Below are 24711 nucleotides of genomic sequence, written 5' to 3' on the forward strand. Positions count from 1 at the left end.
GGGGCGTGTCCTGGAAGTGGGGCGTGGTCTCGGCACTCCGCTGTGCTGGAATGCCCTATGAAGGAACGCGGCCTGCAGTGTGGGAGGGCCGTGCGTGGCGCTGACTGCGGGAAGATCTTGACAGGTGGGCGTGGTCACAGTGGTGGGCGTGGTCTTGTTGGAACGTTCCCCCGGCTGGTCCGTGTTTGCACAGCGCTGCAGTGGGGGGGTGCAAGGCTTGAGCCCCTGCTTCACCCATCGCTGCTGTTTGGGGTGTTTGTGTGTGTGACTCTCAGCTGAACTCTTTGCAGACATGCTGTGGGCAGCTAATCAATTCGTCAGGAAGTTCTCCACCGCCACAGTGAGTAACCTGTCACCGCTGACATAAAGGACCGGACCATCTGCTCGCACGGTCACCCACTCACTGGCACTCAATCACTAGGTTAATAATAACCCCTTCTGCCTTGTGGATACATCCAACGTGGGTAGCAATGGGGGTTAAACAATCAGCATGGAAATATTGGGAGGGTTTCAGCAATACAGATGGAAATATTGTAATGGGAGCTTTAAGTGATTAAGATAAACCTGTTACAACAGGATCACAAATGCTACAATAAAAGGTGCAATCAGTTTTTTTTTTTGAGCCGGTTAATGTGTTGCAGCGGTTAAGCTGTTAAATATGAATGATCAAAATATGTGCGATACTATTCATTTCAGATGTGACCCTCGTGGGAGAATAACGTGCGTATTCACTAGCATTTTATGTCATACATTAGTTAGGGGCGCGACTGTCACTACAATAATGCTACATTTTGAATGCAGCTTGTTACTGTGTCCTTCAACCGGCTACATCACTTCTAGCTGTAGATCGGCAAGCGACTGGTTAATGCAATTGCGGATCTGCAAACATGATATTGCCATTACAGAAGTGCTGAGAATGTCATTTTGCCACCTCTGGGTTTCAATGTCAGAAATTATTATTACGAAATCTGTACATCTACATTGCGGTCAATTAGGCTTATAACACAAATATTAATAACGATGGTGATATCCGTGGCTCGGTTGCTTATGCTAAGCGGTGTAACCGTGGTTACTGCTGGAAGCCACGTTGAGACTCTGGTAAAGAGGCTTTTCCCTGTCAACCGCCTTGGAAATTGCATCAGCAACGCCAAACATGGGAATGAGCAGAGGACACGTTGCAATATCGGAGCTGCATGCGAGAAGCAGGACAGCAGTCGCTAGGTCGTGAATGGGGGTTCTGTTTAAAGTGCAGTATGTAGGGATAATTGATTCTCTTACCCATCGACTCATTCAAACTGTTTAGTTTAAATGATGCAATGCGTCGCTATCCCCCTTGGCAGCGATTGGGTTAAACCAGGGCTACAGTTTCGGTCTCTTTTTACTATGTGAGGGATTGTAATGATTATTTTGAGTGTACTGGCTACCAGAATGCACCATGCACTATTTTACATACACATGGAGTGTCCGCCTCCGTATTATTCTATGTGTCCCTGTGTGTATAGAACGTGCAGTCAGGGGCGGTAAGAATGGGGATTGTTTGGGCTTCTGGCAGTTCTCATGCATTATCACTGGTAAACAGAGACACATGGAGGAAATGCTACATGATTTCCACCGTACATTATTGGTTGAAGAGGAAGTCACTAAATGGTGTTAGTGCGCCTTGTTACAGGGGGACACAATCATGTTAAATAAGGATATCCAACAATCTGGACACACTTTTCCAGTAGGATTGTCTCTGTGTTGCATGTATAGTTGTTGGCAGCATACGTCTCATTTTCGGACATTTACTAGATTTTAACATAATTTGTCAACGTTAGTAGAGCGCTGTATCCGGTTAAAGAATTGCGCAGTGACCGCTTCTCTGTGCATCAGTCCTGCCTCACGTTGTTGCTGTATGTAAATGAGATGCACTTTGCTATGGACTCTTATTAACTGGGATATTACATGTCTTGTTCTGTTTACAATAACCCGTGCAGGAAACTGTGCCTTTAAGGTGTGTAGTCTCACCATGACATCATCACTGCATCAGCCAATTGGGAAAGAGCTCAGAGCCCCGCCTTTCGGTTCGTGGGTTCAGATCATATTAACCCCTTTACTGCTGCTGCATTTCGTTTCCTCTGGCCATTGTAAATATCAGTTTTGTATAGTAGTTCAGGGAGCACAAGTCATTGGTAGAAACATAAAAAAAATAAAAGAAAAACACAAAATAGTGCAATCCTGTATAACAACACTAGTGGAGGGGGTGTGGGGAACTTGATAGAAGAACGCTCCTTAGGAAATGCACACTCACAATTTCAAGAGTATATATAAGCGTTGTAAAACCCAAAATAAGGGTTGGCGGTTTCTTCACCTACTGCAGCTTTAGATTGTTCCAATGACCAATGCTTGGCCTGGGATGCAGGGGTAGTCGTGTCCGAGGTCGGGAGCAGGCAGGGATAGTGATGTCCGGGGTTGGGAGCAGGCAAGGGGTAGTCAGGTCCAATTCCAGGGTCACGGCAGGCAAGGGGTAGTCAGGTCCAATTCCAGGGTCACGGCAGGCAAGGGGTAGTCGGGTTCAATTCCGTGGTCGGGGCAGGCAAGGGGTAGTCGGGTACAAGGTACTAAGTACTTTGCTCGTACCTGCTGTATTGTCTGCTTCGACCCCGGAATTGAACCCAACTATCCCTGCCTGCTCCCGACCCCGGAATTGAACCCGGCTACCCCTTACCTGCCGTGACCCCAGAATTGGACCCGACTACCCCTGCCTGCTCCCGACCCCGGACACGACTATCGCTGCCTGCTCCCGACCCTGAACACGACTACCCCTGCATCCCAGGCCAAGCATTGGTCATTGGGACAATCTAAAGCTGCAGTAGGTGAAGAAACCTCCACCCTTATTTTGGGCTTTACAACGCTTATATATCTTCTTGAAATTGTGAGTGTGCATTTCCTAAGGAATTTTCTTCTATCAAGTCCCCCCCCCCCCCCCCCCCACTAGTGTTGATATACAGGATTGCACTATTTTGTGTTTTTTTTTTTTTTATATATATTTCTACCGATGACTTGTGCTCCCTGAACTACTATACAAAACTGCTACTAATAACCGAGGAGAGAGGTTTATTTGGATTGAGACGCTGCCATCGGTTGTGTATAAGTATTCGATCTGTTTCTCCACTTTGGGTGTGCATTCTATATTTACACACTGTAAAACTTTTATTGTAATTTTCAACAACTGAGCACCGGGTGAAGTTTTCTGCTGTCATTGTAAATATGAAGCTGCTCAATCCTAAAATATACAACGCGCATAGACACAGATATTGAAGTTGCAATGAAGTGAAAGCACCCAGCCACATAATGTACTGTTTACCATTTTAATTGTGACAATGTAATTACTAATGCTATTTATAGCCTATGTGTAATTTCACCATGCATAAGTGCAACCATATACTACTGTACACAGTGCTTCACAGAGAACGTAGGCTGCAGAGATATCCTGTATGCAGGTAATATAGAATACAAGAAGTTGTAACTTCAGATGTTCATCCAACATAAACATACACGATAAATGGAGGGATCCCTGACTGAAGAGCTCACAGCCCCAGATCCACAAAAGGATGCTAAGCTTCTACTCTCCCGTTCCCAATCCAATACATGGTGGTAGAGGTGTGCTAAAGCTTAGCACCCTTTTGTGGATCTGGGCCAGTCTTTTATGGTGCAATCTTTAAAACTCATCGTTTAATTCTGGGGTGTCATATCTAACTAAGGAAATAATGTCACAGGTATTACAAAGGAATCTACGTCCGTGTGGAATATGTTTCAGAGTATTGCAACAACCTAATATTCTGAACATGTTTGTGTATAATCAGCTTTCTGATTTGACCTAGCAAGAATGTTGTAAACCCCCCCCCCCCCCATTCTAACATTTCTCAGTCCAATATTCTCTATGCTCAGTACACTATATGCATTTTTCCAGATTGACTGAGTTACAGATCTAACCTTTATTTGACTAAATATTTAATTTTGTAAATTATTTGCTAAAACATATACAATCATCTAAACACTATATGATCTTTATCATCTCTTCACACGTGAAGGGCATTGTGTTGCAGGCCCATCACACAGGTCGGAATCGCACCTTTTGGTTGTCTTTATTAATGATCATATTATGGCTGGAGTTCCGAAACTGATCAGAGGACAACTCCGTTTACCACCTTTTTAAATGTAGTATTTGGCTCCTTAGTTTGTAGAAACAATAAAGACTTACTGGCTAGTGTGTGTGTGTGTGTGTGTGTGTGTGTGTGTGTGTGTGTGTGTGTGTGTGTGTGTGTGTGTGTGTACTCCACACACACATACATGTTACAGACAAGAAGAAAGTACAGTTTGATATCATTTTTTTTCCGACAGGTCTACTATCAAAATAAACTAAGGCTAGCCCTAATTGGTCAGAGTCTCTTTGGTCAAGAGGTGTATAATCACCTACGCAAAGAAGGACATAAAGTTGTTGGAGTGTTTACAGTTCCAGACAAGGATGGGAAGGCAGATCCTTTGGGTAAGTGCTATGTGCAGTGATACACATGTACACAGGGCTGGGGTGGGCGTTCAGCAAGCAGTACAATACAGAACAGGTTTCTTGTGCAGCCCTAAGATAGATACTGGACTCCCAAGACACTTCCATTACCTTAACACTGAGTACAATCCCAAACTACAGCTCCTTTCCCACACTATATATCACCAGCATTCATGCACAGGTACTGTATAATCATACTTCTATATATAGGGGATATGTAAAGGGAAGTAGTATAAACCCTTTATTATCAAATCTTTGGTAAACCTTGGTGAGATCACACATGTTAGAATGGCGATTAGGCTACAGTACACTTGTTTACGTCAACAATATAAGACAATATACATTTTTTTTGTAGGACATAATTTTTGCAGACCTATTCCTGCTGTGATGTAGGTCCATCAGGCAGTGATTGAGTTAACACGCCCCTCACTATATTTAGAGTTGCTATATGGACAGCAGAACCGATAATGATGCCTTCATAAATCCATTAAACAACATTGTATAGGCAGGATATATTGTGCGTAGCATTCCCAAGATCATCACTGAGACCTAAATACTGCAGAATGAGATATGTATTACATCTCGGCAGAAAAGGATTGAAAAATCACTAGCTGCCATTCACACATCAGATCACAGAAGCATAAAATTAGGTTTTCACAGCAAATAAATTTGAACCATCCAAGATGTGTGTCATCTGATACAAAATGAACTGTGTAGAGAGCTTTATATCCCTATGTGCAGCTCTGCTGAGCTTTTTTACTGTTGCCTTCTTTTAAGGCAAATCATATTTATACAAATCTTTTTAGGAGTAATTTCCTTTTATGAATACATGTCAGTGCAATATACAGTGAGTGTGCAATGTGTCGCAGCATTGATGGAGTTATTAACCTGTGATATATTATTGGTAAGAGTAATATTCAAATATTGCCTTTCAACCATTATCACTTAGCATACACACACACATATATATTTTATATAATGATGACCATGTATGCAGCTCTATACATATAATTCTTGCAGACACGAGTCCCTGCCCCGTGAAGTTTCCAATCTCATTTTGGCACCTGAGGCAACAGGGAGATAACGTGCCTTGCCCAAGAAAAGCTAACATTGGGATTAGAGCCAAGTTCTCCTGTTTCAAAGGCAGTAACATTATGAATGCGCCTGTAAAATGCCATGTTTTTTAATTTTTTTATTATTTTATTTATTTTTTTAACAGTGCATTATTTGATTTTTTTTTTAATCAAAATGATTGCATGGTCTTTATTCATTTGGTGCAATGCCACAGTTCTATATACCATAGTAATTTCCTGCAAATTTAGCCTCTGTCTCTGTTTGCCTCACTTGCTATTACTTTACACACTTGGAAGCACAGATGCATCTCTCGCAGATGACTATCATATCCATATCTCCTTAAGTTGCCACTATATCTTACTACAGGGGGAGCTATTTGGGTGAATTCTTCCATGTAACTTGACTTTTCATTCTCTCCCTATTTCTCAGCGGTGGCTGCGGAGAAGGACGGCACACCAGTGTTTAAGTTTCCCCGGTGGAGAATGAAGGGGAAGTCTATCCAGGAAGTAGTGGCAGCCTATAAATCTGTAGGTGCTGAGCTGAACGTTCTTCCCTTCTGCACACAGTTTATTCCTATGGATGTTATTGACCATCCCGAACATGGCTCTATCATCTACCACCCTTCCATCCTCCCGCGCCACAGGGGTGCTTCTGCTATCAATTGGTGAGGTTTGCCTTGTTTTTCAGCATTAACCAGCTTTAAGGTTAGAACATTGTCTGGTAGCCATACATTTTGGTTTAAAAGGTGAACGGTTTAGTTAATTCAACAGACTTTGGGATTATCACCCAAACGTACTGCAGTCCTACTTGAGAAAGTACAGTATGCCTGTGTTAGGGGTTTGTTAATGCTTTTTGCTTGGCAGTTTTCGAAGTCAATTGTATCTATGCGATATAATGCAAATTGAGGGTAAAACGCAGTTAATGATCAGCTTCCATCAGTAACTAGGCGTTACACTGCTTCTCACTATTTTGAATTGGGGCCAATCGTCACATTCATTAGCGGTCCATTGACGTTATAACATACATGAGAATATACAGAAATCATTTATGGCATTGCCGCTGATTTGTCTGTAAAATAAAATGAACGTTCCTGGAACCTCAGTTAATCACATAGGAAAGAATTTGCTTGGATTGTGAACGCGCACTATATACAGGGATTTGTCACAGTACGTTTCTCATTCCCATCCTATGCTGGACTGTAATTCTGTGCAGTTTGATTTTAGCTAAAGAATAGCAGCGCTATCCACTAAACTAATATAACTAAATCAACTTGTGAATTGTCTATAAATACAATAATACAGTAATAACAATTACAGAATAAATAGTTGATGTCCTGTTTGGGATATACTTAAGTCCAAAGAGGGATTTCCACGTCCCTCCAAACAAGATACACGAAGAAAAAATATGTCCTCCAGCGCGTAGTCTCAAGTAATTGCAGATATATGAAAAGCAGCATATTAATGAACAAATTAACTAATTAAATTTATTAAAATCACTGGAACTGGTATATTCAGAGAAGAAACTCATTCGTTCCAATTCCATTAAAGCTTTCCAAAGTTCAGCTCTAATAGTTGATTAATTTAACCACATTTGTTTGGTATTTTCTCAACTTCAAATTAAGTTGGCAGTGCCATTTATGTGGTTAAATTAACCAACTATTAGAGCTGAACTTTGAAAAGCTTTAATGGAATTGGAATGAATGAGTTTCTTCTCTGAATAGACCAGTTCCAGTGATTTGAATAAATTTAATTAGTTAATATGTTCATTAATATACTGCTTTTCATATATCTGCAATTACTTGAGACTACGCGCCGGAGGACATATTTTTTCTTTGTGATTTTAGCTACAGCCAACGCCAGTATAATGTTTTGGGATATTCTTCCCCGTACAACAACCTTCTGAAAGGTTGAGATAATGTGCATATTATGATCGGGGGATAGATGTGGCTGTTATACTAGACTGTTTCTATTGGATACACAGTTAAGGGTTCTTGGCATTCCATAGCACATCTGCAGCCTAGATCAGCGGTGCGCAAACTGGGGGGCGCCAGATTTTGCTGGTGGGGCTCGGGCCGTTACAGAGGTACCGCGCTCTTCCCCACGACATTTCATTTAATGCCGGGGGATCGCGTGAGGCCCCTGCAACCCTATGCTTACCGAGATTCAGGCGCTCTGTGATGCGTCGCCATGGCAATACAGCGTCAAGTGACGCCGCGGGGCCATGTGACGTCACACGCGTCAAATGACGCCGCGTAAGGTGACCCCGAGCGTTATTTGACGCAGCTTTAAGGTAGGGAGGGGTGGCACCATCACCGAGGCAGGGAAGACGGGAGCGCCGCTGGTAAAATGTGTGCTCCCCGGGCCTAGATGCACTAAGTTCCATTAAGCCACTTATTTTATAGTACAGCTGTATCCTTAAAGGACAATAACATAACATTAATTCCTGCTTTCTCCCGTAAAGAGCAGAGCACTGAAGTCTACTAAAGTTCGTCAACATGGGGACTTAATGTTACGTTATTAATTTCACAGCTAATCTTGGCGTTCCTTCCATACAGACCTTGAAATAGGACTTTTGCAGTGTCTGGGTTGGTGTGACTCCAGAGTTTGGTATGATTAACATTTTATACAGCGTTATTTGCTTCTCCACTAAAGCAGAAGACCTATTTCAGGGTCTGCACAGGAGTAACACCGGGACGTGCATAACGTCATGTTATTGGAAGATATCGCAACAGTATCCTACATTTACGTAACTTTAATCCTATTCTGAGGTGTAGGAGTTTTTGCGTAGCGTAAGCTTTGTGGATACCATGTTTACTTGGGAAACATCACATCCGTTAGCAACCCTGTGTATATTTGTACCGGAATATTAATATAGTACACTACTTTTTAAAGGGCTCTTGATAAAGGACATGCATGATGATTGTGATCATCGCTATATTCTTCCACCTTAATAGCTGCTCTTTACTCTTGACTCAGATAAAATAGAACATGGATTTGCCATAATAACCAGTAGGACATCACCATGTTGAAGTGTTAGTTTAATATTTTTTTTCCCATTTGGCTGTGTAATATCACAATTAACAGAAGCTCTCTTTTGGAGATAGGAGGCTCCAATAATGTGTAGCCAAACACATTTAACCTTCGCACTGCTGGAGCAGTGTGCAGGCAGTGAAGAAGTTAATAAAACAATATATTTTTTCCCTTAATCTTTCTCCGTTCCCACGGTGTCTTTGTCTCGGTACACCAGTCCTTCCCCCCGCACCCCCCCCCCTTTTCTTTGCAATAGTTAGTAATTGAGTGTGTCCAAGTAGGTTTACAGATAAAACGTTGCACTGCAGATATAACTGAAGTTCTTTCTCCTAATCTCGGCATGTATTTCATTGATATGAGCTGCTGCTGTTGTATGAACGTTACAGTATAAGACCACTCCATGTGTACTGCTAGATTAGATAGTAAAACGGTTAATCTATCCATAAGAAGAATAAATGGGGGGGGAGGTGGGGAGAGAATCAGTAAGGTATTATAATGATATATCCATTTATATACATACGGTGTATACAGTGTAGAGTTTTTATGAGTTCATCCTCGTGATTCCTGTAATACTTCATTGTATGTTCTTTCTGTTTGTGCACCATTTGGCTTTTAGCACAGAAATGTGCTCTTCCAGAAGGGAATCATTGGTGTGGAAAGTACAATTATCTCTTGGCTCACATCCTGCACCGAGAACAATTAAGATGAGTGTATGGTTCATCAATTACACCACCACTGACTTTGTACACATCTGACACCGTGTTTAATATCCGCAAATAGTCTTCATGTCTGGCTGTCTAACATAAAGCGTTATGATCTCGGCATTCCACTTAGTATTCATCTCGGGGGCCTTCTTCAGTATTTATCAATAGTGCAATGGGATTTAAGCCACTTGTAACATCATTTATTATTTCATACGCAAGTTAGAAAGGAATTTAGCGAATAATAATACTACAATTTCTTTCCTTTCCTTCATATAGTGTAAATGGCTGTATGTGTTTCAGATACTGAGCAATGCATTGCAGGCCCTTCTGATAGTATAGAACTGACGTGAGTTGGAGCCATGACGGTGGCTGCCCTCTTAATGCAGTCGCTGCATTAGCATTGCTGTGGTAATGTTGGTGTGATATACAGCACAGTAAGAGCACTCACATAGGACTGGATATTGAAGTGTAATATAATCTCCCTCTCTGCCTGTGTTGTTTCTGGCAGAAACAATGTACTGTGTGTTTATCTATTTTGTTTCTAAATGGGAGATTCAGTCAGCGCCAATGCCGGGTATCGCACCCCATTCAGGTCATTGCAGGCACTCCCATCCTTAATCTAATGTGTATTGAACAGGCCATGTGGGGCTAGTTTATCAAGTGTGAAGGAAAGTATAATGGGAGTAATATTAGGGTGATGTGTTAGCCATTTATACTCCTGGGCACGCGCAGTTTGGTAAAGGTATGCGCTCATTCTGCGCTGTTAAAATATATGTTGGGTTTAGTTTATGCATGTTGTGATGCCGAGCACCAGCTCCGTGATTAAAACTTAATGAGCTAGTTAAAGGAGCAGTCCTGTCTACAGGGTGGGAAGTTAGGGGTCCACTTTGAGCCAAACACCTCTATTTTCAGATCCAGGGGCCCCCTGGTTCCCGAGACACTTACCAGTGACGTTACTGGGTTTAAATCTCCCCATGGGGAAACAAAATACATCTCAACCCCGTTACAACGCGAATCCGGTTATAACGCGGTGTAAGCGTGGCTCCCAATTTTGGTAATTATGAATACTTTACAAATCGATTATTGGTATCTTAAATACTTTATTGTACAGTGCATATAATTGTACATTATTTCTAACGCGAGGTGATTCTTTGGACCCCAGGCACAGCGTTATAAGGGGGCTGAGCTGTAGCTGCTAAATCCCAGGCCACTAGGAAGCTGCAACGTTATCGGTTGTGGCTTCCCATTGAAATCCCCTCTAAAAACCATAACTAATACTTGTAACTTCACCAGTAAGTATCCATGGAACTGGGGGATCCCTGGAGCTGGACATAGTGAGGTTCCGCTTTGGGTGACCCCTTAGTTCAAACCCTGTAAATATAAAATGGAGATTAGTTAGGGTGGATTGCTCCTTTTAAGATAGGAAGAAAGTTATGGCGAGTAAGAAAGTGATAAAAACGCTTCACCCGTACAGTGTACATACGGTGTGCTCATTTGCATGTCATTACCCAGAATCCCTGGCTGCATTGGAAGCATTGTATGCTAAGAGATAATGGAGAAAGGCAGGGTTGTGAACCTGTCTGAGATGTGAATGTGCTCACAAGTGGTATTTTTATTTCCTTTAAGATAAACATTTTTGGATATTGTCCAGGACCAGGTATGGGTTGGTACTGTAGGTGCTAGTGAGTAAAACGACTTCCTCCAAACTCTATACAATAGTAAAGTACAAGTAACGTCAAGAAGGACAAATAGGGAAGTTTTACATACTACATATATTGAATACATGTATGTATGTATGATTATTTTTTTTTATTATTATTTTTTAAAATCCCAGTGAAAAGTTCTATAATGCCGATAAATGCACCAATGTTTCAGACCCTCCTAGGCCCATCATCATGCACTTGCACATTAACATGGAAGTTTGCTTTTGGATATACATTTTTCGAAGGGAGCTTTTTTAGAAAAGCAAAGCCAACTGCTCACTCTGCTCATCCACCATCAGTCAGAGGGGTACGGAGAAGAGCAAAGTGACAAATAAACGTGGGCAGATTTGGATATGGTAAATACAGCAGTTTGTACTAGAGCAGTCGTTGACTGAGCCACCTGTGCTGAATCAGGGATATCCCTAATACGTGGCCTGTCGGTGGCCCGTGAGTCCTGGAGTTGGCCACTCCTGTACTAGACTGTAAGACGTTACAGTTTGGAAGGTGGGGGTAGAAGCTGTTTACTTGCTAATAATTTGGCATGAGCTGAAAAGTATTTTATGAAATTGGGATTGCAAAAAGGAACATGAAAAATGTCAAAATATATCTGTGGATGATATATGTAGGCAGTTTTGAAGGGAAATTGACACAAATGGCATCATATTCAATCTATGAAGGTACTCTGTGTGGGTCAGCTTGCAGTTTGAGAAGTGTCAATAGGAGGTCAAGGGAGGTGTTATATGATGCAAATATTATCATTTTCCATTTTAATGTCATTGCGCACCATTTGTTTCACTATCCGTTAGCATAAAAATCCATCAGGTGTGTGGTGGCATAAACTTCCTTACCTAACAGTCTGCGTCCGGTAGGATGCGCGATCTAAGCGACTGAGTCAAACGTATCAGAAAATGGGGCCATGTGTCAAAACATCTCTTTATCTGAATGCTTACATCAGTCTTTTCTTGTTCGGGTATATTTGAGTTCAATTGAATGGTGCAGAAATATTCCCACGCAAAAGCAGAGGGCTTCACAGCATTTGGACAGGGGCCGTTCTATTCCCTTCTGTCACCGAGCCGCGTGCCCTGAGAAGCGAGCACTGCACACTCTGGAGTCCAGGCACATTATGTGGGTGACGCACTCTTTAGTGATGTGTTACTGCGTTTAGCAATTATTCTCTCTACAAAGTTAGCATAACATATGAATGAAAGAAAACAAAATCAACAGACTGTATATCATTTACAGGACTTTAATTCATGGGGATAAAAAGGCTGGATATTCTGTCTTTTGGGCGGACGATGGCCTGGACACTGGACCGATTCTGCTGCAAAGGGTGTGTGACGTGGAGCCTAATGATACCGTGGACACTCTTTACAACCGTTTTCTTTTTCCTGAGGGTATCAAAGGCATGGTAAGTTTTAATGACATGTGAAAGTGCACTGCTGTGTGTTTTTATAGATAGATGCATACATACATCTACTATATGAATACATTCTGTACTGTAGTATTGGCGTATGCATGAATATGTGTACACTGCAACAGTGACCTCCTGAATAAAGCTAGGACATTCTGGCAAAATTCAAATTTTTACCTGATGTGCTCCTGCCTATATGTTATCTTAATTTCATATGTGCAAGAGAGGTGTAATAAAGGCGCTAAGTGCCCTATATATACCAAGTGACTTGGTGTGGTGAACAGTGCTTTAAACAAAAACTCACAAGTGAAAATATATAAAATATACAATATAATATAAAGACCCCCTGCTTCAACCCTCTGGTGGGGTTGTCTTCACTCTTCCCCAAATAGTAGAACTTGTATCACACGATCCAGGGGGAGCATAAGGGAAAAAAACATAAAGAGAGAGAAAACTCTAAGTGCAGATGTAGATACAATGCTGGGAATATTCCTATCAATCTTGGCTCCTGTGTCTATCCTACTCACAAGAGATAAGAGTTTTTCAGGCAATGTAGATCAATGAACAGATGGAGAAGTAACCAATGGTCTCCGTCACTCGGTGTGTACCTCAGCGAGAGAGGGAGAAAAACGCACATAGCACAGATCTGGCAGAAAAGCTTAATTTATCGATAAATCTTATCTAGGTTCCCTTCTGGTGATCCTGCTGTATCCCCTAGTGGGGATATCACTCCAGAGGAAGGGGGGGAGGGGGGGAAAGAGACACAATGACTTCTGGGAGAGTGCCAGTATATACCCTGGGGGTTGGGCTTGTAACCCTGCCCCATAACAGGGCAGGTCTGATACTGACAGGCGTCACATAAACCTCTTGTGACCCAGCCAGTATACTCCCCCAGACTGACACCCTCAGGTTGTTGCTAGGCCCGACATTGGATACAGTAAGTGGATCCAAGGCTGCAATAGCACACTAGGCCTACATGAGGAATTAACCCCTCGAGTGCCTGTCCCTAGCAGGACGTATACTGTTAGGGACCAAAAGAAAGAGGTAGCGGCCGGAGGCTATGCTACACTACAGCTATTACAGCAGTTCAATGGTTTGCACTGTCATATGGAAAAATAGGGGGAAATAACAGATATTAGCATGATTCGGATTTAAAACTTCTTATACAGTATAATATTTTATATTGTCTGTGGAAAATAACTTGTAATTTGCTAGGTAGTTTTCCACGTGGTGTTCAACCTCCACCGGTTATTTACCACAATTGGAAACAACATATACAAATTTAAATAAAAAAGCAACACTGTCTTTTATATGCAGTATTTTTCCTTCTTTTAATTGAACACAACTTGCATTAGTGTTGGGAAAGTGCGCTTATGTAATGGTTAGAGGTGTGCTAGCCATTGTACCATGCAGACTACGCTCTTCCACTACTGTACTTCATCTATCTCATGATAATAACCCTTTGGGTGCCGCAGGGGTCGCGGCCGCCACAGCGCCTCCGGCACATCGCCATCACGTGGTCACTTCTCAGAGCAATCACGGCGAGTCCTCTCTCTCTCCAGTCTCCCTGTGTGCCAGATTGTGTTTGAAAATAAGCCGCAATAGACCATGATTGTGAGCTCTTTGGGGCAGGGATTTCCTTTTCTATTGTCTGATTTTGCTGCGCTTATTGTATTATTATAATTCTATTTTCAAAATGTAGAGCGGAGGCTGCTATTAGCAGCCAGTCTCTAACAAGAGGCACTGTAATGATGCGCACCGTGGCTTATTTAAAACGTAACATTTATCATAATATAATAATTAAAGCATCATTAAAGTGCCTCCTGTTAGAGACTGGCTGCTAATAGCAGCCTCCTCTCTACATTTAGAAAATGGGTTTCAGTTTAGCACTCAGTACCAAATTGGTACTTAGGCTACATATATACTATATATTTACTATTGTTGATTACTTGTTATATTAGAGAGCGGTATATTTCCTTCTTGGTGGTTGTTGTATTATTATAATTCCCTGTATTGTATTGTCTTTGTGAAGCGCTGAGTACACTTTTGGCGCTATATAAATTAAGACATGCATACATGATGTAGCTACTAGCTCATGGGACCCCTGGAGGGCCAGAGCCCATGCTGTAGTAGCTATATTCTAGGGCCCCCAAAAGGTTAAACATGCAGCGATGTGGTGTAATAAAGAGGAAGTGTGGATTCAATTCAAATAAAGGGAAAAAAATAAAAAGCTCTCCTAACGTCTGAATATTTTTAATTTATTTATTTATTTTAAGGTGGAAGCTGTGCAGTTAATTGCAGACGGTAAAGCACCTCACATAGGCCAGCCAGAAGATGGGGCTACGTATGAAGGAATTCAAAAGAAAGAAAATGCACAGGTAATGACGGGAATACACTTTTGTAATAATATTGGCAATATTCAATGGCGATCTTTCCCATTCCTAACGAGTGTTATCAGGGCTCACGTGCTGAAATTGAGCGCAGAGCGCCGCCGCCCCAAAGGGCGGGAAAAATGTGCCGGTTTCTAGCTTTGGAGCGCACAGATGCGACCTCCGGTTGTGTCACATGGACGGAGGCAGAGAGCGAGCGAGCAGTCCGGACCCCACGAGGACAGCGGTTAAACCACTCCATACCAATTATAGGGCCTGCTGGGATTTTTGCAGGGCTCGGTTCTTGGGTAGAGATGGACGAGTTTTTTTATTTATTTTTTTTTTTTGCGAGTTTACATCCGCCTCGGAGCGGGCGGTTCCTTTGATCCGCGGATCACTCTCCAAAAGAGCAATCCGAAAATTTTAGGAATTTTTTTTTCTTCCAGAGGCAAAGAACAAATCCGTTGCTGGACGAATTTTGGCAATCAGCCGGCATCTGCGCAATGCCATGTGATAGCTGAAAGAGATAACGGAGCTTACAGTGGCACCGATGGCCGCTCCATCAAGCTGGCCCTAGGGTGGCATTTTCTGTGCCTCCTTTCACTCCTGGTATTATTATACTATGAACAAAAGGAGGCACACAAAGTGCCACCTCAGGCCGTCGCCTCTCTTACTCACCCCTGGCACCTGCCGCGAGTTTTGTATATACTCTACAACTTTTCCTATTTCTCTTCATGACTGCTCCCCAAATCACTCCAACATAAGTGGTACAATGTACTAGTAAATTATACATACACCAATGCTAAAGTATGCAAACCCTGTATTGAAAATGAAGGTCGTCAAATTTACCAGCACCATTTTGTGCTTGAGACCAAATGTTATTGCCTTAATCATAGACATGAATGCTGTTTGATTACTTGGTATAATCTGTAATTGTTATTCTGTAGATACTCAGACTGAAACAGGTTTCAGTTGCTTATAGGAAAATAGCCCACATATTTAGCGTAAATTACAGGTCTTTAAAACTTGATGTTTATAGTTTTTTGGAGCTTAGAGCTACAGACAGAATTCTTTTTTTTTTTTTTTATACTAATGAGTTTAATTATGTGGTTTTATGGGTAACAGAAATGGCAGGAGCCAAAATGTTCTTAGTCAATCATCAACAGTAGAACACTGTTTCTTCATTTAGCAAAATGTACTTTGATTTAGAAGACCCTCCTTTGTTCTGTCACTAAAGTAACTATAGTTAATCTTATGTTCCTTATCTTGTAAGACCCATCTGTATTGTATTGTCTTACTAACTTTTTAACTAACCTTTGATTCCAAACTCAAGACCACATACTATTCAACTCCGCAGACATTAAACATACCACGTTTCTTAAATCACATAAAGCATTTCTACACCTGCCTGTCTTCAGACTGATTTATCTTCTTATCTTTGCAGAGACAGCTAATAATTTTCCAAAGTAATTCCTAACTTAGTACTAAATTAGTTATTTTAACTAGTTACATGCTGAATATATACAGTATGTATATAGACAATATAATATCTTTATTATTTAGGTTTGAAATTGTCCTATCTTCAAATACCACCACATATTTGTTTAATATTTTCAGAAGAGTTTCACAGTTTGCAAAGTTCAGTGGGGAAGATCATGTGACCAGGCAATCACTAGATACAATTGGTGCACTGCTAGAGAGAGGGCAGAGCTCAGAAAGGGGTGTGCCAGAACCTGTTTCAGAAGAGCAAGGGGATGCGACTTTGTAAATGGTTGCTATAGAAACAAAAAATGGTTGTTACATCATAATACATTCAAAATGTCATTCACAGTAGTTTAAAAAAAATGCTACAAGTATTTTCTCATAGTGCAGAGCTGATTTATTGTAAAAAAAACTTGGTTTGCAGCTTTAATAAAAAAGGAATACCAAATTATATCCTGCTGTGTTACCTCAGTTTGCGGTACCATCTAAGCACAGGTGTGCATACTTATCTGACCAACACAGACCTCCAAACTAGCAAGAGTGTGCAAGTCCTTTTCGCGCCTGAATTTTTCAGAGGTAAATGGAAAAGGCGCACATCATACTGTATGTGACTTGGGAAAACAACCCTGTAAAAGAAAAATACCCCAGTAAAAGTGTATATTCTCTGAAAGCACACTCCTAAAGGAATTCATACATGGTTAAATCAGGTTTCCCTGCAAAATGTTCTGGCCAGAATTCTGTGTTCAATATAGTCGTTTTCATATTTTTCTAAGAAACATAAGCAAATATCTGATTTTAAAGTTGCTAACAAAAACTTGGTATATAAATGGAAATGAATATTAATTTGGATCCCCCTGGTTCTGCTGCGTTTGGGGATGCCACATAAGTATAGGGTTACATACTATTTTCTCAAGGCCGCGGAAGGTGAGAGAGCTGGGACAGCGGTCCCGGACCTGGCGCAGGGGACCCTACTGAATGAGGCCAGACATGCCCAGCCCACTCAAAAGGCCCCCCTCAAATACCACAATCAATCAGCCCCTCCCCCCACCACAGAACAACGCCCCCAATCCAGAAACGCACTCCCATCAACAAATGCCCCCCTATAAGAAGGGAAAACTGTTTATTTAATGGTCAACATTTTGGTTCAGCCTAGATGTAATTATCCACTGAAACACCTGTTTAGCAATATGTAACGGTGCGTGAAATGCAACAGTGAATATTGCAATGTATGTCTCTCTGTCTCAATAACCCACCGCATGTTCAGCACTATTTAGGGGGTGTTGAAGGACACAGAGTGATGCAATCATTTTGATTGGCTATAGGAGTGAAGCCCTCTGCTTGGTGACCTGCTCATTAGGGAAGGAAACCCTTATATTTTCTGGTGTACCCACGGTTCTTCTTGCAGCCACGGGGATGTGATCGGCCGGGAAGTCACGTGACATAGTGACTACGTCACAGGCCACCCGGAGCGCCGATGCACGTGATGTAGTCACGGCGTCCCGGGGCACTCAAAGTTTTAACAAGCAGAAGCATATTGTATAGGAGCCAGGAAGTGAAGGCATTGAAACGTTGGATATATTTATTTTCTAGATATGTTGGGACAACTCTGCAGAAGCAATCCATAACTGGATCCGAGGACATGATAAAGTTCCAGGAGCGTGGACAGCAATTAAAGGCCAGGTGTGTGGCATGATGGGAAAAAAGAGAGATCGGGCGTTAACAATGAAAGTATCTGTGAATGTCAAATAATGTCACTTTAAAAAGATCACTTTAAAAAATATGCAAAATTAAAAAAAAATCAAAAATCAAAACAAATGCCAATGTGGTCAAACGGTGACAACAAATAATAATGTTCCACGTAGAGTCATGCATACAATTTTAATACGAAGAAGTCCCAAAGGGAATAAGTGTAGAGCAGTCTTGCAGTCCTGCAGCCAGAATCCCATGGGTTACCAAACCCTTTTTATTGAAATGGTACCAAAAAAGACCTTTTTTGGTGCATGGATCCGAAGACATTCAAATTGAAAGCAATATAAAAATAGTGTAATATTGTCAGGACAAAGATATATATTCTCTAGGCTAGTGGTGAGAAATACTCTCGGATTGAACTCCTTGTTAAAATCATCGTGTGTGTGTGTGTGTGTGTGAGTGTGAGTGTGAGTGTGAGTGTGTGTGTGAGTGTGTGTGTGTGTGTGTGTGTGTGTGATTCTTGTTCCTGTGTCTTTAAGGACACGTGTCTCTGTTCCGTTTGTATGCATGTTAGAGGAATCTCTTTAAACAAAGGTAAAAGTTGACAGCGTAATATAGTTTTAATTAAAACTATAGCAAAAAGGATAATATCACTCACTAACAAAACATGTCTTGAGTTTTGTGCATGCTGGTAATAACCAATGATGTCCCGCAGTCTGTTCAGGGCGCTTGAGAGTGCGTTCCTAGTTGTTATACTCGATACAGTCTTTATCCTCCGGTAGCTCCAAAGTAACTTTGGGTATCTCCAGAGAGGTGTTGTGTGTCATTATTTATATAGAGCCAAAAGTGTACTCGGCGCTTCACAAAGAGTACAGTACAGGGAATTATAATAATACAATATGCGCAGCAAAATCAGACAATAGCAAATGAAGAGCTGCCCCGAAGAGCTTACAATCTAAGAGGTATGATGGGAATCTTACAGAGACAGTAAGTGAGGGAGTAAGTGCTGTAGATGACAGTGTTTGGTCACAATGGGTGGTAGGAGTGGCTGAGTGTGGGACAATAGCCATGAGTGCAGGCTAATGGGATGCTTGCTTTGTGGGGCAAGTGTTAAGGTTGGTCAGGATTAAATCAGAAGGTTAACACCATTTGCATGGCAGGAGATGGCAGGGAGGTTTGGGTGAGAGCAGGTTTCTTTATGTCTCTTTCTCCAAAGGCTGTCCGTTACCTCAGTGTCTCAGGCGTCAGGAAATCTCCTCTCTTTCTCCGCGGCTGAGACTGTTTGCGCAACGGAGTAGTGTGACACGATGTGACTCACTGGCCCAAATTCACTAAACGTTGATAGATCTAAAAGTTGGTGTTATCAATGTTTATCGCCAATTTATTTATCGACCTATATAAAGCCATATTGCCACCAGTAAAACAGAAGTGAGCGGCTTTTTCCCGTGGCGATATGTTAGCGATGTTTTTATTGTGGCATATGCAAATGAGCAGCATGCAAAGTAATTAAGCTGAGTAAGTAAACAGAGTAATTAACGCAGAATGACTTTTTCATTCAGGAATACCTAATGGATAACAAAATTATTAGTAATGGTCAGCATGGATTTATGAAGGATAGATTATGCCAAACCAACCTTATTAGTTTCTTTGAGGAGGTAAGTAGGAATTTAGACCAGAGTAATGCAGTTGATGGGGTCTACTTAGATTTTGCAAAGGCAACAGAAAGTTGTAATAAATGGAACCTTTTCAGGTTTGCTGATTACACTAAATTGTGTTAGGTAGAATCAGAGCAGGATGTCATTTCTCTCCAGAAGGACTTGGAGAGACTGGAAACGTGGGCAGGTAAATGGCAGATGAGGTTTAATACAGATAAATGTAAGGTTACGCATTTGGGAAACAAGAATAAACAGGCAACTTACAAATTAAATGGCTTATTAACGTGCATAGGATGTAATGCATGTATTTCTTTCCCCACCTCTGTCTCACTCTCCCCTCCTCTCTCTCTCCCCGTTTTACACACTTCCCCTTATCTCCTTTCTCTCCCTCTCTTACACCCCCTCTCCACTCTTCTCACAGTCTCCCCCCTCCGCTATCACTCAAACACCCCACTATCCACACACTTCTCACCTGGGTCTCTGGTGCTGCGCCGGGCCTACATGCGGATGTGAAAATTGGCCCTGACTTCGGTGCACCGCAGCAGCAGCAGCTAGGGAGAGTTGGGGCCAGGCAGCAATTAGAGGCCCAGCAGCCGAACACAGAAGTTGGACCCAACCTCCAGCGCTGGTCGGCCGGGTCCCCTGCAACCGCAAATCCCGGGACAGTAATCACCGCCCCCTCCTCCCCCTCCCCCCTCCCACTCCTCTTCCCGCCCCTGTCGGCGGCCCAGTTTTGTACTATCATATAGCTATTTTCTGAATCCCCTATTGCAATGTAAATCAGACTGTATTTTCCACAGAAATTTATATTGGTCCCATGTCTGGATTACTTTTATTAGACTAACATGGAAATTATACATAAATATTATTCTGCGGGTACCAGTACTAAGGATGTAAGACCATATTTACCAAGCAGTCTTTTTCCCAGATCCCTTCTAGCACTGGAAGACATCTTACCGCCCATTCAAGTTAATGATCTGCAAGGTGTCTTCCAGCTCCAGAGAGTCTTATGAAGGAAAATGTCTTCGTAGATAGGAGTCCTAATCCTTTAGCCATTAAAGTTTCCGCCTTTCGTTTTTCCTCTCTAGATGGTGACCTTCTATGGATCTTCTTTATTGGAAGGCCCGGTGCCTGCAGGTGAAGCCTTGTTGATTGATGGAGTTTCAAAGCCGTGTCTCGTCACAAAAAATGGGCTTGTTCTTTTTGGTAATGATGGGAAAATGGTGAGTTAACCCAAGGCATAACAATGTAACCCGACAATAGCATGTTCAAGTAATAGCATAGCTTAATGTGGCGTTAAGAGATACATTAATACATCCACACAGAATGTTTAGTACTGTACATAAATGCCTTTTGCTACATTGTACATATACACACAACTGTACTGTAGTTTGCTCCATTTCCAAATCTCCTGCTTGCAATTGGTCTATGACTTATATGTCTATCTGTAAGTGAGTTAAATGTATGTATCTATATAGCGCATGTGTGTTCATAAGAGAGAAAATAGAGAGAAACAAAAAAGTGAGCTGATGTGAGTGATTTTATGCTCAGTGCTGATTTCGCACATCTCACAGGGTACTTACTCCCTATGATTTCTGCTGCTGCTGCTGCTGTACTGGCAACTCTGGCAAGGGCAGTGTCTGACTCCCATGACCTGGCTATGCACTTGCATACTAGTGCTTATGCAAAGGCTGCACTTTATAGCCTCTTATATTATCCTATGTTGCCCATCACTGCTTTATCTCCTCCCTTAATGGAGTACAAATGAATTATGGCAAAACAAGGCGTGGCGCGTGCCCATTAACCACTTAAGGTGGTAAATACATTTCCTCATTGTTATCACTGCTTCTTCTCATTGATGAATTGTATATTTTTAAATTGATGCAGTGTAAAAAAACAACTAAAAATGTTATAATAAAAATAATCAGTCTTTAATCCTTTTGTGGCAGATGAGCAGCACTTAGAGGGTTAGGATAGAATATTCTAAAGAAACACATATGCTTGAACTGCTTGAGATTCATCTTTTTGCGTAGTTTAGTTATAACAAGAATCAACTTTGAGAGATAATATTAAATTCCCCCCAAAAGTTGAACCATACGTACTATCAAAACAAAAAATCTCAGTGTACCCCATGGCAGGGGTGCGCAAACTGGGGGACGTGCCCCCTGAAATTTTCTGGGGGGGACGCGAAGCCTACAGAGGCCCCGCGCTCTTCCCCACAAAATGTAAATTAATTGCCAGGGGAGCGCGCGAGGCGTCTGTATATCTCTTAACTTGTCTCCAGAGGCTTCTGGCGAAGCGTCGCCATGACAGCGTGGAGTTAACTGATGCCGCGGGGTCAATGGCAACGTGTTGCCATGGCAACGCGTCGTCAAATTACGCCACCGATGCCGGAGAAAAGGTAAGGGGAGGCGTGAGCAGAGAAGCCAAGCAGGCGGGAGGGCGCCCCTTCCATATGGCACCTCATCCTTTGATAAATCGGGTGCATTGTTTTGCTTCCATTTGGTTGCTGATAGACTTTGATACATAACGTCCTCTGTGTATTCATTTCTGTTGTTAAAACCTAGATGTAAAGGATATTGCCCATGCAGTTTAAATGTACATTTGCAATAACACTTCATTTCTGCTTGTAATTTACAGGTAATTGTCAGAAACCTTCAGTTTGAAGATGGAAAAATGATCCCTGCATCAAAATACTTCTGCACTGATGATGCTGCAGCTCTGGAACTCACAGAGCAGGAAAAAGCTGTGGAGTGCGAGCTCAGGGTGAGTGCTTCCTGTACCTGATATCATGTCTTTCTGCCTCTGGGTACTGGATTAAACAACACTTTGTATTACAGATGAAATTCTCTTACTTACATTATTTTCCTTTGTGTTTCTTTATTTTCCTGACTTGGTGTATCTTCTAAAGATGAATTAACCACATTTAATATTCAAAGTGAACATTTGTTTGTAATACACATGATTACATGATCTAAAGGTCAAAACCAAAGCTTTGCCTTGAAATATTGTTGTTATCTAGGAGAGCCTTGAAAATATCATTTCAATAAGGATTTTTTTTTTTTTTTTTTTTTTTAAGCATGCAAACATTTATCCTAAAGATTTTTGGGTTTTTTGGCGGAGTGGGGACACACGTTGGTAGGTTAGAGAAATGCTTACCAACCTTCTTCTAAATGGGGACTAATATATTCTATATTCATGATGTTCATAATGAGTAATGCCACCAAAACTACTATGAAAAACACACTCCAATCACAACCCTTCTAAGCAAAAAAAGATCCTCTATGTGGACAAAAACTGCATCAAGTGCTTGTATAGTTCTGCTGCACTCATCAGTCACACAGATCTTATGTATTGTGTACATATCCAATAGTAAAATAAGTGTTTTTGTTCCTCACACAGAACATTTGGAAAGGAATTTTAAGTAATGTCACTGCAGTTGACAACACCACAGACTTTTTCAAATCGGGAGCAGCTTCTATGGATGTTGTCAGGTGAGTTGAATATTCCATTACATTTGTGGTATTGAACATAAGGAACAAATAAGACGTTTGGATTAATTATTTTACTGGCACAGACATGTAATGTCGAATAGATGAACAAGACCGGGGGGAGGTCACCCTGGGGGGTTGGGGGGTGGCCCCTGCTCCGCCTAATGTAATGAATCTAGAGGGGTGCAAACTGGGATTCGATATATTGACAAAAATGGGCAGTGCTGACGTCACGTCATCAGTTCAGTAGCGCGGCTGCAGCGCAGGTTGCAGTCTTATACTTACAGCTTTAATACTAATATCTGAGTGATCTACATAGCTGAGCCAGTTAATTAAGATGTGGGCACACGAAGCAGCCACTAGCAGAGAGATATTATAATATTAGTTTCTACAACAAGATTACGAGCTCTGATCGCTCTCTCTTTAGCAGCGATGACATTGTTACATTTTGTTTTCACTCATGCTGCAATTTTTCAAAGCTAGCTTCTTTGATACAATTGTGGCAGTTTACAAACTCTGTGGTCCAATTGTTGCAATTTAATCACACCGTGAGTATCACCATGGTCTTCTATACCAGCGGTGCGCAAACTGGAGGGTGCGAGATTAACTGCGGGGGGTGCAGGGTTTACAGAGGCCCCATGCGCTTCCCGAAGGCACTTAAATTAAGTGCCGGGGAAGCGGCGAAGGCCTCTGTAAACTGCACTAACCGTGGTTCAGCCAGCATCTGGAGATGCGACGTAATTTGACGCCTCGGGGTCATGTGACGTCGCGTTGCTATGGCAACGTGGCGTCATGACGCCAAAATGCCGGCAACCACATGAGGAGGAGGGAGGGGGCGCGTGGAGAGCAAGACATACCCTGTTCTATACTATCAGGGGACCTTCCGCAGTATTCCCTTACTAATGTGTATACACATGTAGCCGCATAGTGTGCAGTAATTATTCTACAACTTTTGAGTGATCTAATTCAGGGGCGCGCACTTTTTTTGCTGCGTTCTGTGCCCCCTCCTTATCTCACGTCACCTGACCCGCAGCGTCATTTGATGCGTGTGACATCGCATCACACGTTGCCATGGATACGAGTGATGCCGGCAGAGTTAAGGTAAGTTTTTTAGAGTTGCAAAGGCTTCACGCGATCCCCCGGCATTTAATATAAATGCCTCGGGGACGAGAGCGGGACCTCTGCAACCGCCCGTGCCCCCCCCCCCCCAGAGAAAACCAGCAACTCCCACTTTGCGCACCACTGATCTAATTAACTGAGCCAGCTAACAAGATGTGGGCCCATGAGGCAGCCACTAGTAGAGAGGGAGAACTTGAATAGTTTATATACACAGATTATCAGCTCTGTGTACTCGCTTATTAATAAGGATAACATGAGTACAGTAGCAGTGCGCTGAAATATGGCCCATTGTAAAAACACAGGACTATACAGTATTTTCCATTTGATAACTGCTAAACTGTATCCGTGTGTTAGAATTTGCATTCATTTTAATTGTATGTAAAAACTAGAACGAGTCAGCAGCGCAGTGTATATCCTTCAATATCCCTGGCAGTTGCAG

General features: G+C 42.0%; 1 protein-coding gene across 1 annotated transcript in view; it reads left to right on the forward strand.

Annotated features, from left to right (window-relative positions):
• Positions 1 to 142: 142 nt before the first annotated feature.
• ALDH1L2 (aldehyde dehydrogenase 1 family member L2) overlaps positions 143 to 24711 on the forward strand; it is a 39034-nt gene continuing 14465 nt past the window's right edge. Inside the window, exons 1-9 of the mRNA XM_075600572.1 lie at positions 143 to 340; positions 4384 to 4528; positions 6050 to 6284; positions 12299 to 12464; positions 14744 to 14845; positions 17909 to 17998; positions 20751 to 20885; positions 22303 to 22428; positions 23065 to 23156. Of these exons, the coding sequence (XP_075456687.1) occupies positions 293 to 340; positions 4384 to 4528; positions 6050 to 6284; positions 12299 to 12464; positions 14744 to 14845; positions 17909 to 17998; positions 20751 to 20885; positions 22303 to 22428; positions 23065 to 23156 (1139 nt within the window). The 5' untranslated portion in view covers positions 143 to 292. The remainder of the gene's footprint in view (positions 341 to 4383; positions 4529 to 6049; positions 6285 to 12298; positions 12465 to 14743; positions 14846 to 17908; positions 17999 to 20750; positions 20886 to 22302; positions 22429 to 23064; positions 23157 to 24711) is intronic.

This window comes from Ascaphus truei, chromosome 5, assembly GCF_040206685.1.
Source record: "Ascaphus truei isolate aAscTru1 chromosome 5, aAscTru1.hap1, whole genome shotgun sequence".
NCBI lineage: Eukaryota > Metazoa > Chordata > Amphibia > Anura > Ascaphidae > Ascaphus > Ascaphus truei.